Source organism: Amborella trichopoda, chromosome 4 (genome assembly GCF_054954075.1).
Source record: "Amborella trichopoda isolate Santa Cruz 75 chromosome 4, AtrichopodaSantaCruz75HAP2 v2.0, whole genome shotgun sequence".
NCBI classification, from domain to species: domain Eukaryota; kingdom Viridiplantae; phylum Streptophyta; class Magnoliopsida; order Amborellales; family Amborellaceae; genus Amborella; species Amborella trichopoda.
In genome coordinates, this window is record NC_142339.1 from 51,579,569 (window position 1) to 51,593,435 (window position 13,867).

The window sequence follows — 13,867 nt, forward strand, 5'->3', positions numbered from 1 at the left end:
AAATTTAAAATAAAATAGTGTAGAAACGTGACGTTGTGATTGGAGCCATTTTAGTCGTCCATTCAAAATGGACGGTTGGATAAGAGGAAGCATATAAGTATTATGTTGTAGAGGAAGCATAGAAAGCTTGCCCTAAAGATGCAACCAAGGAATTTTTTTCATTAATAGGAGAGACTTACTCTTAAGTAGGAAGATAAAGATTATGAAACCACATGTAGAATGGGTCAAATTGAATTTTGATGGGAGCATTAGAAATGAAGGTGAGAAGGCTGGGTGTGGGCTTGCTTAGGGCTAGCAGCGGCTCCACCATTTGGACATGTCAAGGTATTTTACATCCCTATAGTATAAATGAGGCTGAGCTCTAGACTCTAAAACTGTATTTTTATATTGGGCTCAAAAGATACTAAGTTGATTGTAGAAGGAGACTCGGCCAATGTTGTAAAATGGAGCAATGATCCAAATTCCATTCTCTGAATCTGGAGCGCCACTATGGATAAAATTTTGTACAAGCTTTTTAGGAGAGTTACAATTTTTGTCCAGGTAAAAAGAATGGCGAGGGTGATAGGCTCGTGACGAAGGCAACATGTACTTGCTTTGTTTTTCCGGAAAATTACAAATCCCAAGACTACACCTTCTATACAACTTGTCCTAATCTATTTTTTTTTTTTCATTTTTTTCCCTAAAATACACCTTCTATACAAATACCCTCCAACTAAATAAAAAATTAAAAAAATACCTAAACTACCCTTCCTTAGTTTTACTTTACTTATGCCTCTCTCCTCCATCCCACCAAAATAGGGAAACTCGGGCACTATGTGGAGTGTGATCCAACTCTCTCCCCTCCATCCCACCAAAATAGGGGCACTCAGGCACTATGTGGAGTGTGATCCGGCAGTAGAGCTCCGGCACTATATAAAGTGCAGTCCGACAGTAGATGTTACTGGATTCCAAAGCTCCAGCACTATCTAAAGGGCAGTCTAGCAATACTCAGTTTCGGTCCGATAGTTATCTTAGGGCGATCCGGCACTTATGCGTTAGTTTCGACAATGTGCGACTAGGGTCCAAAAGTCAACGACAAATTTAGCCAAAATGATTTTTTTGTATGAGAAGGGCATTTCCATCTAAAAAAATTGAACTTTTTCCCTTAGGGGTATTTGCATAGAGAGTTTGTTTTGGAGAAAAAGTGATTGAAAAAGTTAGATGGAGTAAGTTGCATAGAAAGTGTGGTTTTGGGTTTTTGTTTATTTTTTTTAATTTTTTCTTGTGTTTCTGCTCCCCTTGTTCTTTTTGGTTTTCATGTTTGTTGTCATTTTTCATCATCTCAATAAAATCTAGTTAAAATTAAACAAATAAATAAATAAATAAAAGTAGTCCAAAAGAGGCTTTAAATTGGTACTTCTTTTGGTCCACCAAAAGAATAAATTTGACCAAGCATTTTGCATGTTCCTCTTTATAGTAACGACACCATTGAATGAGGAGGATTCCTTCCTGCCATTCTTCCAAGCTTCAGTTCAACTGTACAAAGAAAAAAAAAAATGTTGTTTGGTTCAGGAAGGTGGGTCTCTCTCTCTCTTAAATAATTATGGTGAGGGACCAAGCATTTCTTTTTCTCTACGTGGACAGCTGGAGTTGGGGTTCTGAAGTCATGGTCTGCATCTCTCTCAAGGTATGGTCTGCATCACTCTGCACACCTCTCTCTCTCTCTCATGTACATTCATGTGAGCCTCCTCCTTTATACCACCAACTGCCCCTGCTCTCTTTACAATCACAAGCACAAGCACAAAAATAGATGGTACCTATCATATAGTTTGAACTAGGCACACATTTTACTTGGCATCCTTCATTCATAATGGACTGGAGATTCTTAATGCTGTAGATACATCCATTATACAGATGCAGGTGATGTACGTCTCGCCATGTCTGTCGAATGTATTTGCCTTTTTTATCATATATATAGGCTGGCAATGGACCTGTTGGCCCGGCCCTAAAAAAGTAAGTCTAGGCTACAAAATGCAGCCCGAGGGCTAGGCAACCATGACCTGAGGATAGGGCTGGGTCGTGTTGGGTGAGATCTGTGACACGGCAGACCTGGGTCAGCCTTGACAGATCCAGGGCCGGGCCATCCTTGAGGGAGTAGGTGCCGGGCTGTTCCAACCCACTACCAGTCCTATACATATACATGTATGGATGATAAATTATATAAGGGTGCAGTTGGCATACGGATGCATCCGTACAGTTAAGGTGTCCCTTCAAATTTTATCATGGTATATAATTTTGATGTAAAATGTTCTTAGGATTATCTCAAAATCTATTTTTATATCTAATTATAAAATTTTAAATTTCAAAATTGGTTAAAATCAAGTAGATCTATAAACATATGAAAATCTTGAAAATGGACGGTGTAGATAATATGTTGTAAAATACACTATTTTTGAGACTTAAAATCTAGTTATTTTTTATGGTCATACATCTCGATGTTGAGATGATCAATCAAAGGGTTTTTCAACATTAAAACTACATTTTCTGATGGATTTTTGAGGTACATCTGTAGTTCTACATTATAAGCTTACATCCTTGTATAAACTTTTTCTATTATATAATTCCTTTATAAATTCCCAAATTCATGAATTAGAAAGGGATATTGTTATGCAAAAACTTAAGAGTGTGTTTGACACATGGAGTTTTTGGGAGTGGAAGGGACTCTCTCACAAATTATAGAAGATTCAAGAGAGGTTCCAAAAATGAACTCATTCTAACACTAAAAAAAACCTGCAATGGAAGGTCGTCCTTCCACCCTAAAAGAAAAAAGATGGATACCTCGTTTCCCACAATTATAATTCCAAATAAGCATTCAAATTTGTGTAAATCTTTTTGGTGCCCTCCAAGTTTAAAGAAAATGACGTTCAACCTTTTATCATTTCTTTTTCATTATCCAAATTATAATATTTTCTATTCTTATTTTTCTAATGACCCTCTAATCAAAATCTAGAAAAGCACTTCCCCCCCCCCCCCCTTCACTCTCTACCTCTCTCTCTCCATCACTCATGGACCCCTTCCATTCTCTCTCTAAACCTCCATTGAACCCCCATCTCTCTCTCCCTCTCTCTCATTACATCTGATCCTTGATCCTCCAGTGCCTTGTCATAGAATTTGGTACTTATTATTTACTATTTTTAACCTCAATCAATTTTAGTTTGTGGAATAACTTTGATTGGTTAAAAATGACAGTCTTAATGACATCCTGGTATTTGTTTTACTTCTATGTTTTTACAAGTTGGTTTCTAATCTCTCTCAGTTTTGCATAGATCTTGACGTTGAATGCAAAGAAATTACTTTACCATCGACTAGGAACGAGATTTCAGACAAAATGAGTCCTAAGCAAGCGCAGGCCAAAACCGAGTGTTTTTAGTTAATCGAGGCTAGAAATATAGACAACCTATAAGCTTCAAAACTTCTTGAAAATGTTGCTGATTCTCAAGGATGATGCTCAATGATCGTCAGGCAGATCAAGAATGTGTTCACAAACTAATTTTGGAGTCTCATGCCTTAATTGAGGTTAAAATGAGCTTTCGATCCATGACAAGAGAACCCAGAGGTATTTAAATGAAGTCTCAACTGAGTGAAGAACACTCATAACCAACTGCACTTCTAACCAAACTCATTGAGACTTTGATTTTTGGAGTTGCATCACAATTGTCTCTACAAAATAGCAAGCCCGGCCCGGACTAGGAAGACTCAAATTCAAAAAGAAGCCGGCTGCACGTCTATTGGACCCAGTGTTACTAAATGTTTGCGCGGTTCTTGAAGTATTAGACACCCTTAACATATAATCTCTTTGTGATTTAATCGGGTGTTGGGTGAATATACCCCCAAGAAAACAATGGACAGAGTGAAACAACTGTTAAAATTGTTGGAAGAATGGAGGAAGAAGCATTGCTGTGAATTTGTTCTTAATAACACAAAAGATATCAAATGAACACACTTTTCTTACTCTTAAAGTACAAATACATAGTACATAGATATATAGACCTCTTAAGACCTTTGTAGATTCTTTCCATACGAGTTTTCCCTCTCTTATCATACACGTATTTGTTTAAACGAATTTACAAAAATACAGAAGAAAGTTCTAATTTTCATAGATTCCAAATTCAAATGCATGTGTGACATGCTTTGGATTCCTCTCTCTCAATCTTGGAATTGTAAATTTGTAATACTAAAAAAAAATTTAATATAACATTTCAAAATTGCCCTTCGCATAAGTTTTCCAAAATGTTCCTTATAAAATCTTCAAAGGCCCAAAATAACCTGAACCAAAATCAAGCTCATTTCCCAAAAAAAAAAAAAAACTCCCAAAGCTCCACTCTCATGTAAGCTTTCAAAGAATTGCAGAGCCCAAGATCTTTAGCCTTTTAGCTGAGACTAACAGATGGGGATAAGGGTCCCAAAAACACATATTTCTCATAAAGAAATTGAGATTACTGAGATAACCACAACAAAAACAAGAGAGAAAATAGTTTTGCCTTTTTTATGCAAAATCTCTCTAAACTTTGATCCGAAATCTCTCAAAAATTTCAATTGGAAATTGGGGTTTTTATGGACGTGAAATTCACTATTCATCTACTATAACTACATTTCACAATAAGTGGGGCGAAAGTCGCTTGCCCCTTGGCATAACAATGATGAAAAACCACCAAAAGTATTCTGGTCTTTGTAAGAGTTTGGACATGAAAAATTGAATTTAGACCATTCAAGATTGTTGTAACTCATAAATAGATCTTGTTAATCATCTATGTTCATCAGCCACAATATGACCCACATTTTTTTAAGGTATTAAACCAAAACCTCTAAGTTGATTTGAAGCACTAGATAATCTAACTTAAATCATTTTAAATTACAGGCCTGTTTTCATATTTGGAAACCATGTATTCCAGTACTACAGCATTCCCCTATTTGACAACATACGAGTTTTACAGTAAAGTGGATACAACGGATTTGCTTCTCTTATTATTAAGGCTAAAAAGTGAATACCGCCAGTTCTATGGGGGATTGTGGAACTTGGGTTGACACGCCCTAAAAGACGTCAGATAACAAACCTGAATGCTGAGAGGTTGCCGTTGTTAATGGTTGACATTATCCACACAGTAGGGTGGGGATGCGCGGGCCGCCTGGCCCTGAAAAAGTAGGACCTGAGCCGCAAAATGTAACCTAAGGGTCAGGCTAAGGCCATTACCAGAGTGAACCAGATTTTTAACCTTTTGGCAACAAGCGATCCAGAGCTTTGGAAGCGTCAATCCGTGTCATAAAAAGCATCATAAAATTTGACCCTACATTGTCATCACAAACAAGTAGCATAAAAGGTCAAGGGAAAAGGACAGTTCCACCCCAATCAAAGATTCCAAGGCTAGTAATTTGTATGGTGTAATACTGTAAATGAGAACATGCTAGCAAATGAAAAGAAGTTTAAAAAAGGTCCTATTCAATCGTAGACTTTTTCCAAAATTCTTTATCTTACTAAGGGATTTTTGATAAAAAAAACAGAGTCTAGGTTACCCTATATGTAATTCGCTGTCAATTTGAGAATTTGAAGCTCAACAAATGGTGTAGCTCTATTGATTATAGTGAAGAATTAAAATGAACGACACTGAATTGTCAAAAAATAGAGCTTGAAATAGCCTATTTTAAGGTTCAAAATCATTCATTCTTATATTCACAATCGTGTTGTTTGAGATTATCAACTTGTAAAAGTTTCTGTCCAAGTTTGTTTTTGAATGAATGGGTCATGCTTTAGAATTTTGCACAGAAGAAAAATATTATCATCATGATAAGAGTCTTTTTTTTCCACTATTTGGGTCGGGTATACATATCCCGATCTGTTACTCTAGTCTAGTAATGAGCATATTAGTCATAAATTCACATATCATTTCTCACTACTTCCAACAATATCCTTTTGGGTCTCATTATACTCTTTTTTAGCTTTCCACTTGAATCAACTCGCACCTCCTAACGTATATTATATTAGGTCTAAGATGCATATGATTAGCCCACCTAAATCTATTTTTTCTCATCTGATCGTCTATTGGAGCCTTACTTACGTTTTTCCAAATAAATCATGAATCTACAAAAAAATATATATAAAAGTAAAATAATACCATATCTTTCGATGATATTTTTTCTTAGTTTACAAGATGAAATGGAGCTCGCCTTTTACCATTAGATGTTGAATTCAAAATGGAATTGGCTGCATCGATAATTATCGTTTTCCGCATGGTTCTCCGGCCGGAGTGTGTCTCGAGGATGATGGATAGGGAGGCTCACTTTAGCATCCTATACATCGGGTTTGATAAAGTGTAGAATAGTCACTCTCTCTCTCTCGATGTTGATGATGTAGAAGAGGTATTATCAATCTCTCTCTTCATTTATGAAAACTGTAATGGATTTATTACGAATAGTGCATCACTTTCCCCTAAAGATTTGGCACTCTCTCTCCCCTGAGTTGTCAGTTTTTGTATAATGTGGATCTTGGTAGCCTAACGGTGAAACACAAGTGAATTTGTGTTTTAGATACAGGAAAATAGGGGGACCGTCACTGGGTGCGATGGCAGCGCGGTTTTGAATCCTCACCAAAGGTTAGGATTGTTTCCGGTTCACCCCTCTCGGGATCTTGTGTTATTATACAAGTAAATAAGGTGGAATCAAATATCATTTTTATTAGTAGAGTTTTTTTTTTAAATTATTTGAGTTTGGCTATATGAATCCTGATCCATTATTGCTCTATCAAAGATCGTACCTTCATAAAGCGATCAAAGACACGGACCAACGGAAAGTAAAAACAATAACATTCGGGTGAGGTTTATATAAGGTGCTCACTTTATGTACAAGTAAGGTACACTTCTAAACTTCGTAAGAAGATGTAGTTTTGGTGTGAAAAGCATTATAATGGTTTGAAAATCTATGTTCAACCCTTATTATAAAATTTAAAATATAAAAAATGATCTAAATCGAACAGATCTATCAACACTTGAAAATCTTGAAAAATAAACAATCTACATAACTTGTTACAAGATGCACTATTTTAAGGATTCAAATTTTTTTTTTTTAACATCCCTACATCTCAAGGGTGAGATGATCAATTAGAAGTTTTTCCAACTTTGAAAAATTATTGCCTACTAGATTTTTGAAGTGCACCTTACTTCTACATGAAGGTCACAACTTCATATAAATTTTTCCCATGACAATATTTGTATCATTTTGTTGGTGTAATTCCGACGCTTGATCAATTTGCTCATATGAAGAACACTTTTGAGAACCCCATATGAGAAACACACCTTTCTCCCAACCAAAAAGGACATTTCTCGTTATTTTACAGCCTTGTCATTTTAGCTTTAAAAGTAAAAAAAAAAAAAAAAGAGAGAGAAAAAGAGAAGAAATTTATCGAATAAATGAAGAAAGTAAGCCTCAAAGGAGTAGTAGCCCCCATCTTCCCTTTCTCTCTGCGCGAACAAACCTCCCCCTTCCCCAACAAAACAGAGGGAGAGGAGAGAGAGATTAAAGCAGAAAAGGTGAGGGGGACATGAACCATGGCACCACTCTCACACCTAATCCTCCTCTCTCTCGTCCTCACCCTTGCCCCAACCCCCTCCAAACCAGAACCCCTCAAACTCACCCTCTTCCGCACTCCGTCTCTTCCCCACCACTCTGACTCCCTCCTCCTCGCTTCCCTCTTCCGCGGCCGCCGACACCCAGGCCTCTCGGTCCCGGTCGTCTCTGGCGCCCCTTTCGGTTCTGGCCAATACTTTGCCCATCTGCGCGTCGGCTCTCCCCCCCAAACCCTTACCCTTGTCACGGACACCGGCAGCGACCTCATCTGGCTCAAATGCTCCCCCTGTCGGAATTGTAGCCATCACAAACCCAACTCCGCCTTCTTCTTTCGCCATTCTGCCTCCTTCTCTCTCGTCCACTGCTACTCTAGCGCCTGCTCCCTTCTCCCACCTCCGCCTCACAGCCATTGCAACCACACCCGACTACATAGCCCCTGTCGATACAAATACACCTATGGCGATAGTTCAGTTTCTGAGGGCTTCTTCTCAACCGAGACCGCAACAATGAACACGAGCTCAGGGCGGGAGGCTCAGGTTCCGGGCATTGCGTTTGGGTGTGGGTTCGAGGCCAGCGGGCCGAGCTTGTCTGGGCCAAGCTTCAGTGGCGCAGTTGGTGTGCTTGGCCTTGGCCGTGGCGCGGTCTCCTTCGCTTCACAGGCCGGCCGCAGCACCTTCTCATACTGCCTCGCTGACTACACTGACGCCCCGCCTCTCAGCAGCTACCTCCTCCTGGGGCCCCACGAGCCCACCAAGCCCATGAGCTTCACACCCATAATCACGAACCCACTGGCTCCCACATTTTACTACGTCGCCATCGAGAAAGTAAGCGTCCAAGGACGTTCGCTCGAAATCGAGCCATCAGTATGGGCGGTCGACAGCGAGGGCAATGGCGGGACAGTTATCGACTCCGGCACCACTCTCTCCTTCCTCGTCGAGCCCGCGTACCGCAAGATTTTAGCCGCTTTCGAGGAGAGAGTGGGAAAGAAAGAGAGGGTCCCAAAGGTACAGTCATTTGATCTGTGTGTAAATGCCAGTGGTGAAGTGAAGCTGCCGACGCTAAAGCTCGGGCTCAAGGGTGGCGCAGTAATGGCGCCACCACCGAGCAACTACTTCCTAGAAGTGGAGCCGGGTGTTAAGTGCTTGGCCATACAAAGCGTGCCCAGGGCCGATGGTTTCTCCATTTTGGGGAACTTGTTTCAACAAGGCTTCCTTTTCGTCTTTGATAACGAGCGATCTCGGCTCGGGTTCTCTCAAACCGGATGCGCGTCCTAGTGGGCTGGCCTCGCCCAAAGACCTAGACAAGAGGAGTCGCCCTCGAATCCTCCGGGTGAACAACGAATATTAGCAGTGCTACTTTAATTCTTAAGGCGGAACAGATAAAAAAAGAAAATGTTTTTTAAGTTTCAAAATTTGAAGGATGTTTGAATTCACTCTCTCTGTCTAGCTGCGTTGTGTACTATTCGTTGTAATTATTAATTTTGGAGAGAGAGAGAGGAAGTTGGTAGAAAGATGAAGGAGAAAAGTGCGAGGAGATTAGGTAAAAAAAAGTGAAGGGATATAAATGCGGTGGGTTAATGGAAGTAGGTTAATGAGTGGGAGTGGGAGTGGGTTCACGTGAAATAGGGCATTGCATTTTTCTTGGTTTTTTAGCGACATTCTTGCAGGCTGACACTGCTGCGTGGGGTTTGTCTGGATTAGGATATGATGGGATGGGATGGGATGGGATGGGTTGGCTCCCATTTTCTCCTTCATGTGCGCCTCTTTATTACTCCCTCTTTTTTTGTCAGATTTTATAGGGAGAGTATCTTCCTTTCCCAATATTTTCTTACCAGATACAATAATATCGTTGGTAGATAAGGGTGGCAATGGACTAGACGAGACTTGAGACCCCACCAACTCCAAGCACCTCAATACTATTCGAGTTTGCGTTTGGGTCCATCCAGATCTGGCCCGTGCCAGTAGTCGATGGGATTGAGTATGTATTCAAATTTTGGACACGAATATTATTTGGGTCTGATTTTCAGTTTGATCACACCTGTTGCCACCCCTATTCTTAGAGTTTTGTTTTCAACCGGTTGGAATCGGCACAAGATAGAATAACATGAAATAATAATATAGAAATTAAAAGTACATGGATTATTCAAGGGAGCACAAGTAATCATCCAATGGCTAAAATTTAATCTGGGAGCATTCAAGGGCTACAAATTGATTTACTGTTTATTTATTATTTTTTATGTATTATTCTACCTAAAATTGGGATGCTGATTCATTTTTGTAAGGTGCATCAAATAAAAACAAAAGTAAAATATTTTAATTAAATTTTTAACTAAAATACCTTTAAATATTTTATAGGCATTTTGGTCAACTTTTATTCAAAATATTCTTAAATTTTATTTGGTGCATTATTTATATATGAACGCCCCAAATTTTGCATAAATAACAACTGTAAAAATGAAAAATAAAATCAATTTGTGGCCCTTGGATGAGCCAGGATCAATCTGAGCCATTGAACGCCTAAACACCTGCTAGATGTGGATGCTATACCATTCCATGTGATAAAGTATTTGCTAAGGGGTTTAAGGGTTGCACCCTTGTAGTGTGAGAAGAAGACAGTAGAGTAGGAGTAAAGTGAGAGATGGAGGGAGTGGTACAGAACGAAGATGGCGGTGTGGTTTTTGAAGCAGGTGGTGGCTTTGTGGTTTTTATTAAATTCAACCCTAGTAGTCGTTTATTGTCTGGGGCGAACTTTTTTGTGGTGGGTTCTTTCTCTCCGCCCTCTACTGACATCTTTGGCTTTTCTGATTGGGCTAGAAGAAGCTGGGGGTTGTCCTATACTCCTAAGGTTAAGATCATGGCAGATAACAAGATCATCTTTTTCTTGTGCTCGAAAGAAGATGTTGTTGCAGCTTTACACAATTGTTTTATTCGTATTAGAGGAAGACTTCTGTCTCTTGAGCTTTGGAAACCTGCATCCCATCTTTTTTATTTGCAGAAGGAAAGTCTCTGGATCCGGTTTTCTGGTATTTCTTTTCACGCTTAATCCTTACTTACTTTTAGTAAGTTGGCAAATAAATGTGGTGAGTTTTACGATATTGATAAAGCTACTTTTGATGGTGTTTGACTTGTGTTTTGTCTGTATCAGTATTTGAAAATTGTGTGGTATTCCCACTCCCAAGTTTGTCGGGCTTCAAGTGGGCCAGGAGTCTTTTTTTATTTCAGTCACGTGTGAATTGAAAGAAAAGGGTAGTGGGTCTTTTATTATTCAAAGAAATGACCCAAACAGTCAATGGCGGAGATGGGATGGTAGAAAGTTATTCGTTGGCGTCCTCATGTACCTGCCAAGCCTGTTCCAGACGGTGTTTCCCGACCATTGAATAATTCCCAGATTCCTAGGACAGGGATGAGGGAATTTCAAATTTTAAAACTTTGTAAACAGTGGATTCCTATGGGACGTTTTGCGAATTTTGAGGCGACTTCGTCGGCGAACGTTTTGGATAATGCTGATGGTTCAAAGCTGATTTCATTGACCGCATGTCCACCTAAGACCATAAGTTTGATATTAAGGTAGAAGAAAAGGTGGGAGGTCAATCCCTACGCCAGGGATTTTAGGCTCGATTTGCGATGTTTGAGATGATGGCGGGTAACCACGTGGACGCCTGCTCTTTCCCTGTGCGAGCATGCGTGAAGGATGGAGCCTTCTTCTCCATTCTTCTGAAGAGTCTTCGTTCAGCGGGGTATAGCCATTTCTTTAGGACGAAGTTGGTGGCTGCTGCTTTATCCCTAGCTGGTCATCGTCTACATTCGTCGGCGGCTCTGCAGTTTGTTCTGGCGGTGCTTAGCATTATGTATCCTCTTTGGCATCGTCGGGCTGCCAGGAAGAAGCGCTCCTCTGTCATGCCATCTTTTGACCCGCTCATAATCAATCCTTTGGCTCTAGTTGTGGTGTATGAAGAGGTTGTCCCTATTGCTATGATGGATGAGGGTGTTGTGGAGTTCCCCCCATTGCTATTGTAAATGGAGGGCAGGTGGAACCAGAAGTCGCCTTGGAGGATGCTGATGGCAAGGATGGTGGAACTTGGGAATGCTGTAGTTACTGCGGAAACTATTGTGCCTCTGAACGTGATCCCATCTAATGAGCGACCTTTACTTCTCCACTAGTCAGCAGTGCCTACTGAGATCCCGACCCCTGTTCCTGCAGTGCATGTTTCTCCTTCTACTGATCAGGTGGATTCTTCTGGAGTTAAGGTAGTTGTTATTGTTCATGACAACAAGATGGACTTTGATGTCCTCATTGGAGTTGTTTTCAAGGATATAGTGGATAAACTTAGAGCTGAGTATGCTGAGAGAATTTCTTTTGGTGCTGGGCAGGGGTCCGTCGACAAGGCAAGCAAGAATGTCGCTTCTGGTGGTCAGATATCTCCCTCGAAGAATGTGGCCAAGAAAAAGAAGAAAGGAAAGAGCTCGATGAAAGGCACTAGAACTTTGACTCGACTAATGGCTTGGGGAATCTGACCAGTAGGTATTGTTATTCGTGAAGCACAGGTCATTGAACTTAGCTCTTCCTCTCCGTCTTCTTTGGACTCTGCTCTCGATGAGGTGGTGGACATGGAGGCTTTGGACGAAGAGGCTATGAATGCAGAGATGGAGACAGAGAGGTCGTCTGGCTTTAGCGGGGATGGGTATGGTTCCTCCCTCTCTAAACCTTTTTAATGTTAGTCTTATCTTGGAATGTTAGAGGTCTTGGTGACCGCAAATGTAAGAGAGATGTTTTGTTTTTGGTTTGCAAATATAGACCCACTGTACTTATCCTTCAGGAGACCAAACTTCTCAGTCCTAATTTATCTGGGACTCAAGAAGTGTGGCTCCTAGAGCTTTAGATTTTGTGCGGTTAGATTATGTTGAGGCCTATGGGGGTATTTGGATGTTGTGGGATCCTTCTATTTTACGGTCTTTTGCTTTGGTGAAAAAAGACAATTTCTTGCTTGTTGGTTTTGTGGGTCCTAAGGCTGACTTTCAGTAGGACCTGCTGAATGTTTATGGTCCGCATTCTTTTGATAAAAAAGTTTCCTTCATTTCTAATATGGATGATGTTATTTCTCAATTCCATTTTCCCATTTGTTTAGGGGGGATTTTAACTTTACCTGATGGCCTGAAGAGAGTTCTAATGGTGGGGTGATCAATGCATCTATACGACTCTTTAATCGATTTATTGAGAGCCACGATTTGCTTGATCTTCCAATTTTTGGTACGACTTTTACTTGGACCAATGGTAGTGTCTGAAATTTTTCTATGTCTAAGCCAGATAGATTTCTGATTTCTGAAGAGTGGTCTGATTTGTTTCCCTTGGCTTCTGTCAAAGCTCTCCCTAGACTCTGATCATACCCCTTTGATGTTGTCTTCTAAAGTTTAGTTGGGGGGCCCTAAACCTTTTCGGCTAGACATTGGTTGGCTGCAAGAAAATAAAGTTATTGAGATTATTAGAAGCACATGAGTTAATTCGATTTCCATTAGCCCTTTAGATTTCCAATTCCACAAAAAGTTATAGAATATTAAGCATAAGCTCCTGGTTTGAAAAAAAGAAGGGATTCTCTGTTAAAAGAAAGATTGACGAGGTGCTAAGGTATATAGAGGAGATTGATGACACCATGCAACAGATTGGAATGCAGTCTGAGGAGATGGCTTTGCCTAAAAGTGTCAAAGTTAATGAGCTTTAGGAACTCATAAGGGTGGAAGAGGTGTACTGGAAATAAAGATCTAGGGTCAAATGGTTGAAAGAAGGTGATTTGAACACCAAATTCTTTCATGCTACTGCTAATGCCAGGCGACGCCAGAATGATGTTTCTGGTCTTACTATTCAGGGTGTGGAGCCTGACGATAGTGAATGAATGTCCCAAGCTATTATTAGTCACTTCCAAAAGGTATTCTCCTCAAAAGTCAATGTCTTGCTTAATCTGAGTAGGGTTAGTTTCAAAGTGCTTCCTACCAATCTGTATACTCAGTTGGATAGGGACATTAGTGTGGAAGAACTTAAAATTGCAGTATTTGCATTACCGGGTGATAAGGCCCCTGGTCCTGATGGATTCCTTCTAATCTTTTTCCAAAACTTTTAGAATTTGGTTAGCGGTGAATTTTTGGAAATGACTAGGGGTTTCTTTCAGAGATGGTATCTTTTTAAGGGAATGAATTCTACCTACATTGCTTTAATCCATAAAAAGTCTTCCATAGCCTTTTTGGGTGATATTAGACCCATTAGTTTGTTAACTACCCTG

The 13,867-nt window shown here is 40.0% G+C and overlaps 1 protein-coding gene across 1 annotated transcript; it reads left to right on the plus strand.

The window, feature by feature from the left end:
* Positions 1-7,199: 7,199 nt before the first annotated feature.
* LOC18422073 (Eukaryotic aspartyl protease family protein) lies at positions 7,200-9,028 on the plus strand. Its single transcript, XM_006826769.4, has one exon. The coding sequence runs from the start codon at positions 7,578-7,580 to the stop codon at positions 8,868-8,870; it is 1,293 nt and encodes a 430-aa protein (XP_006826832.1). The 5' UTR covers positions 7,200-7,577; the 3' UTR covers positions 8,871-9,028.
* Positions 9,029-13,867: the final 4,839 nt, after the last annotated feature.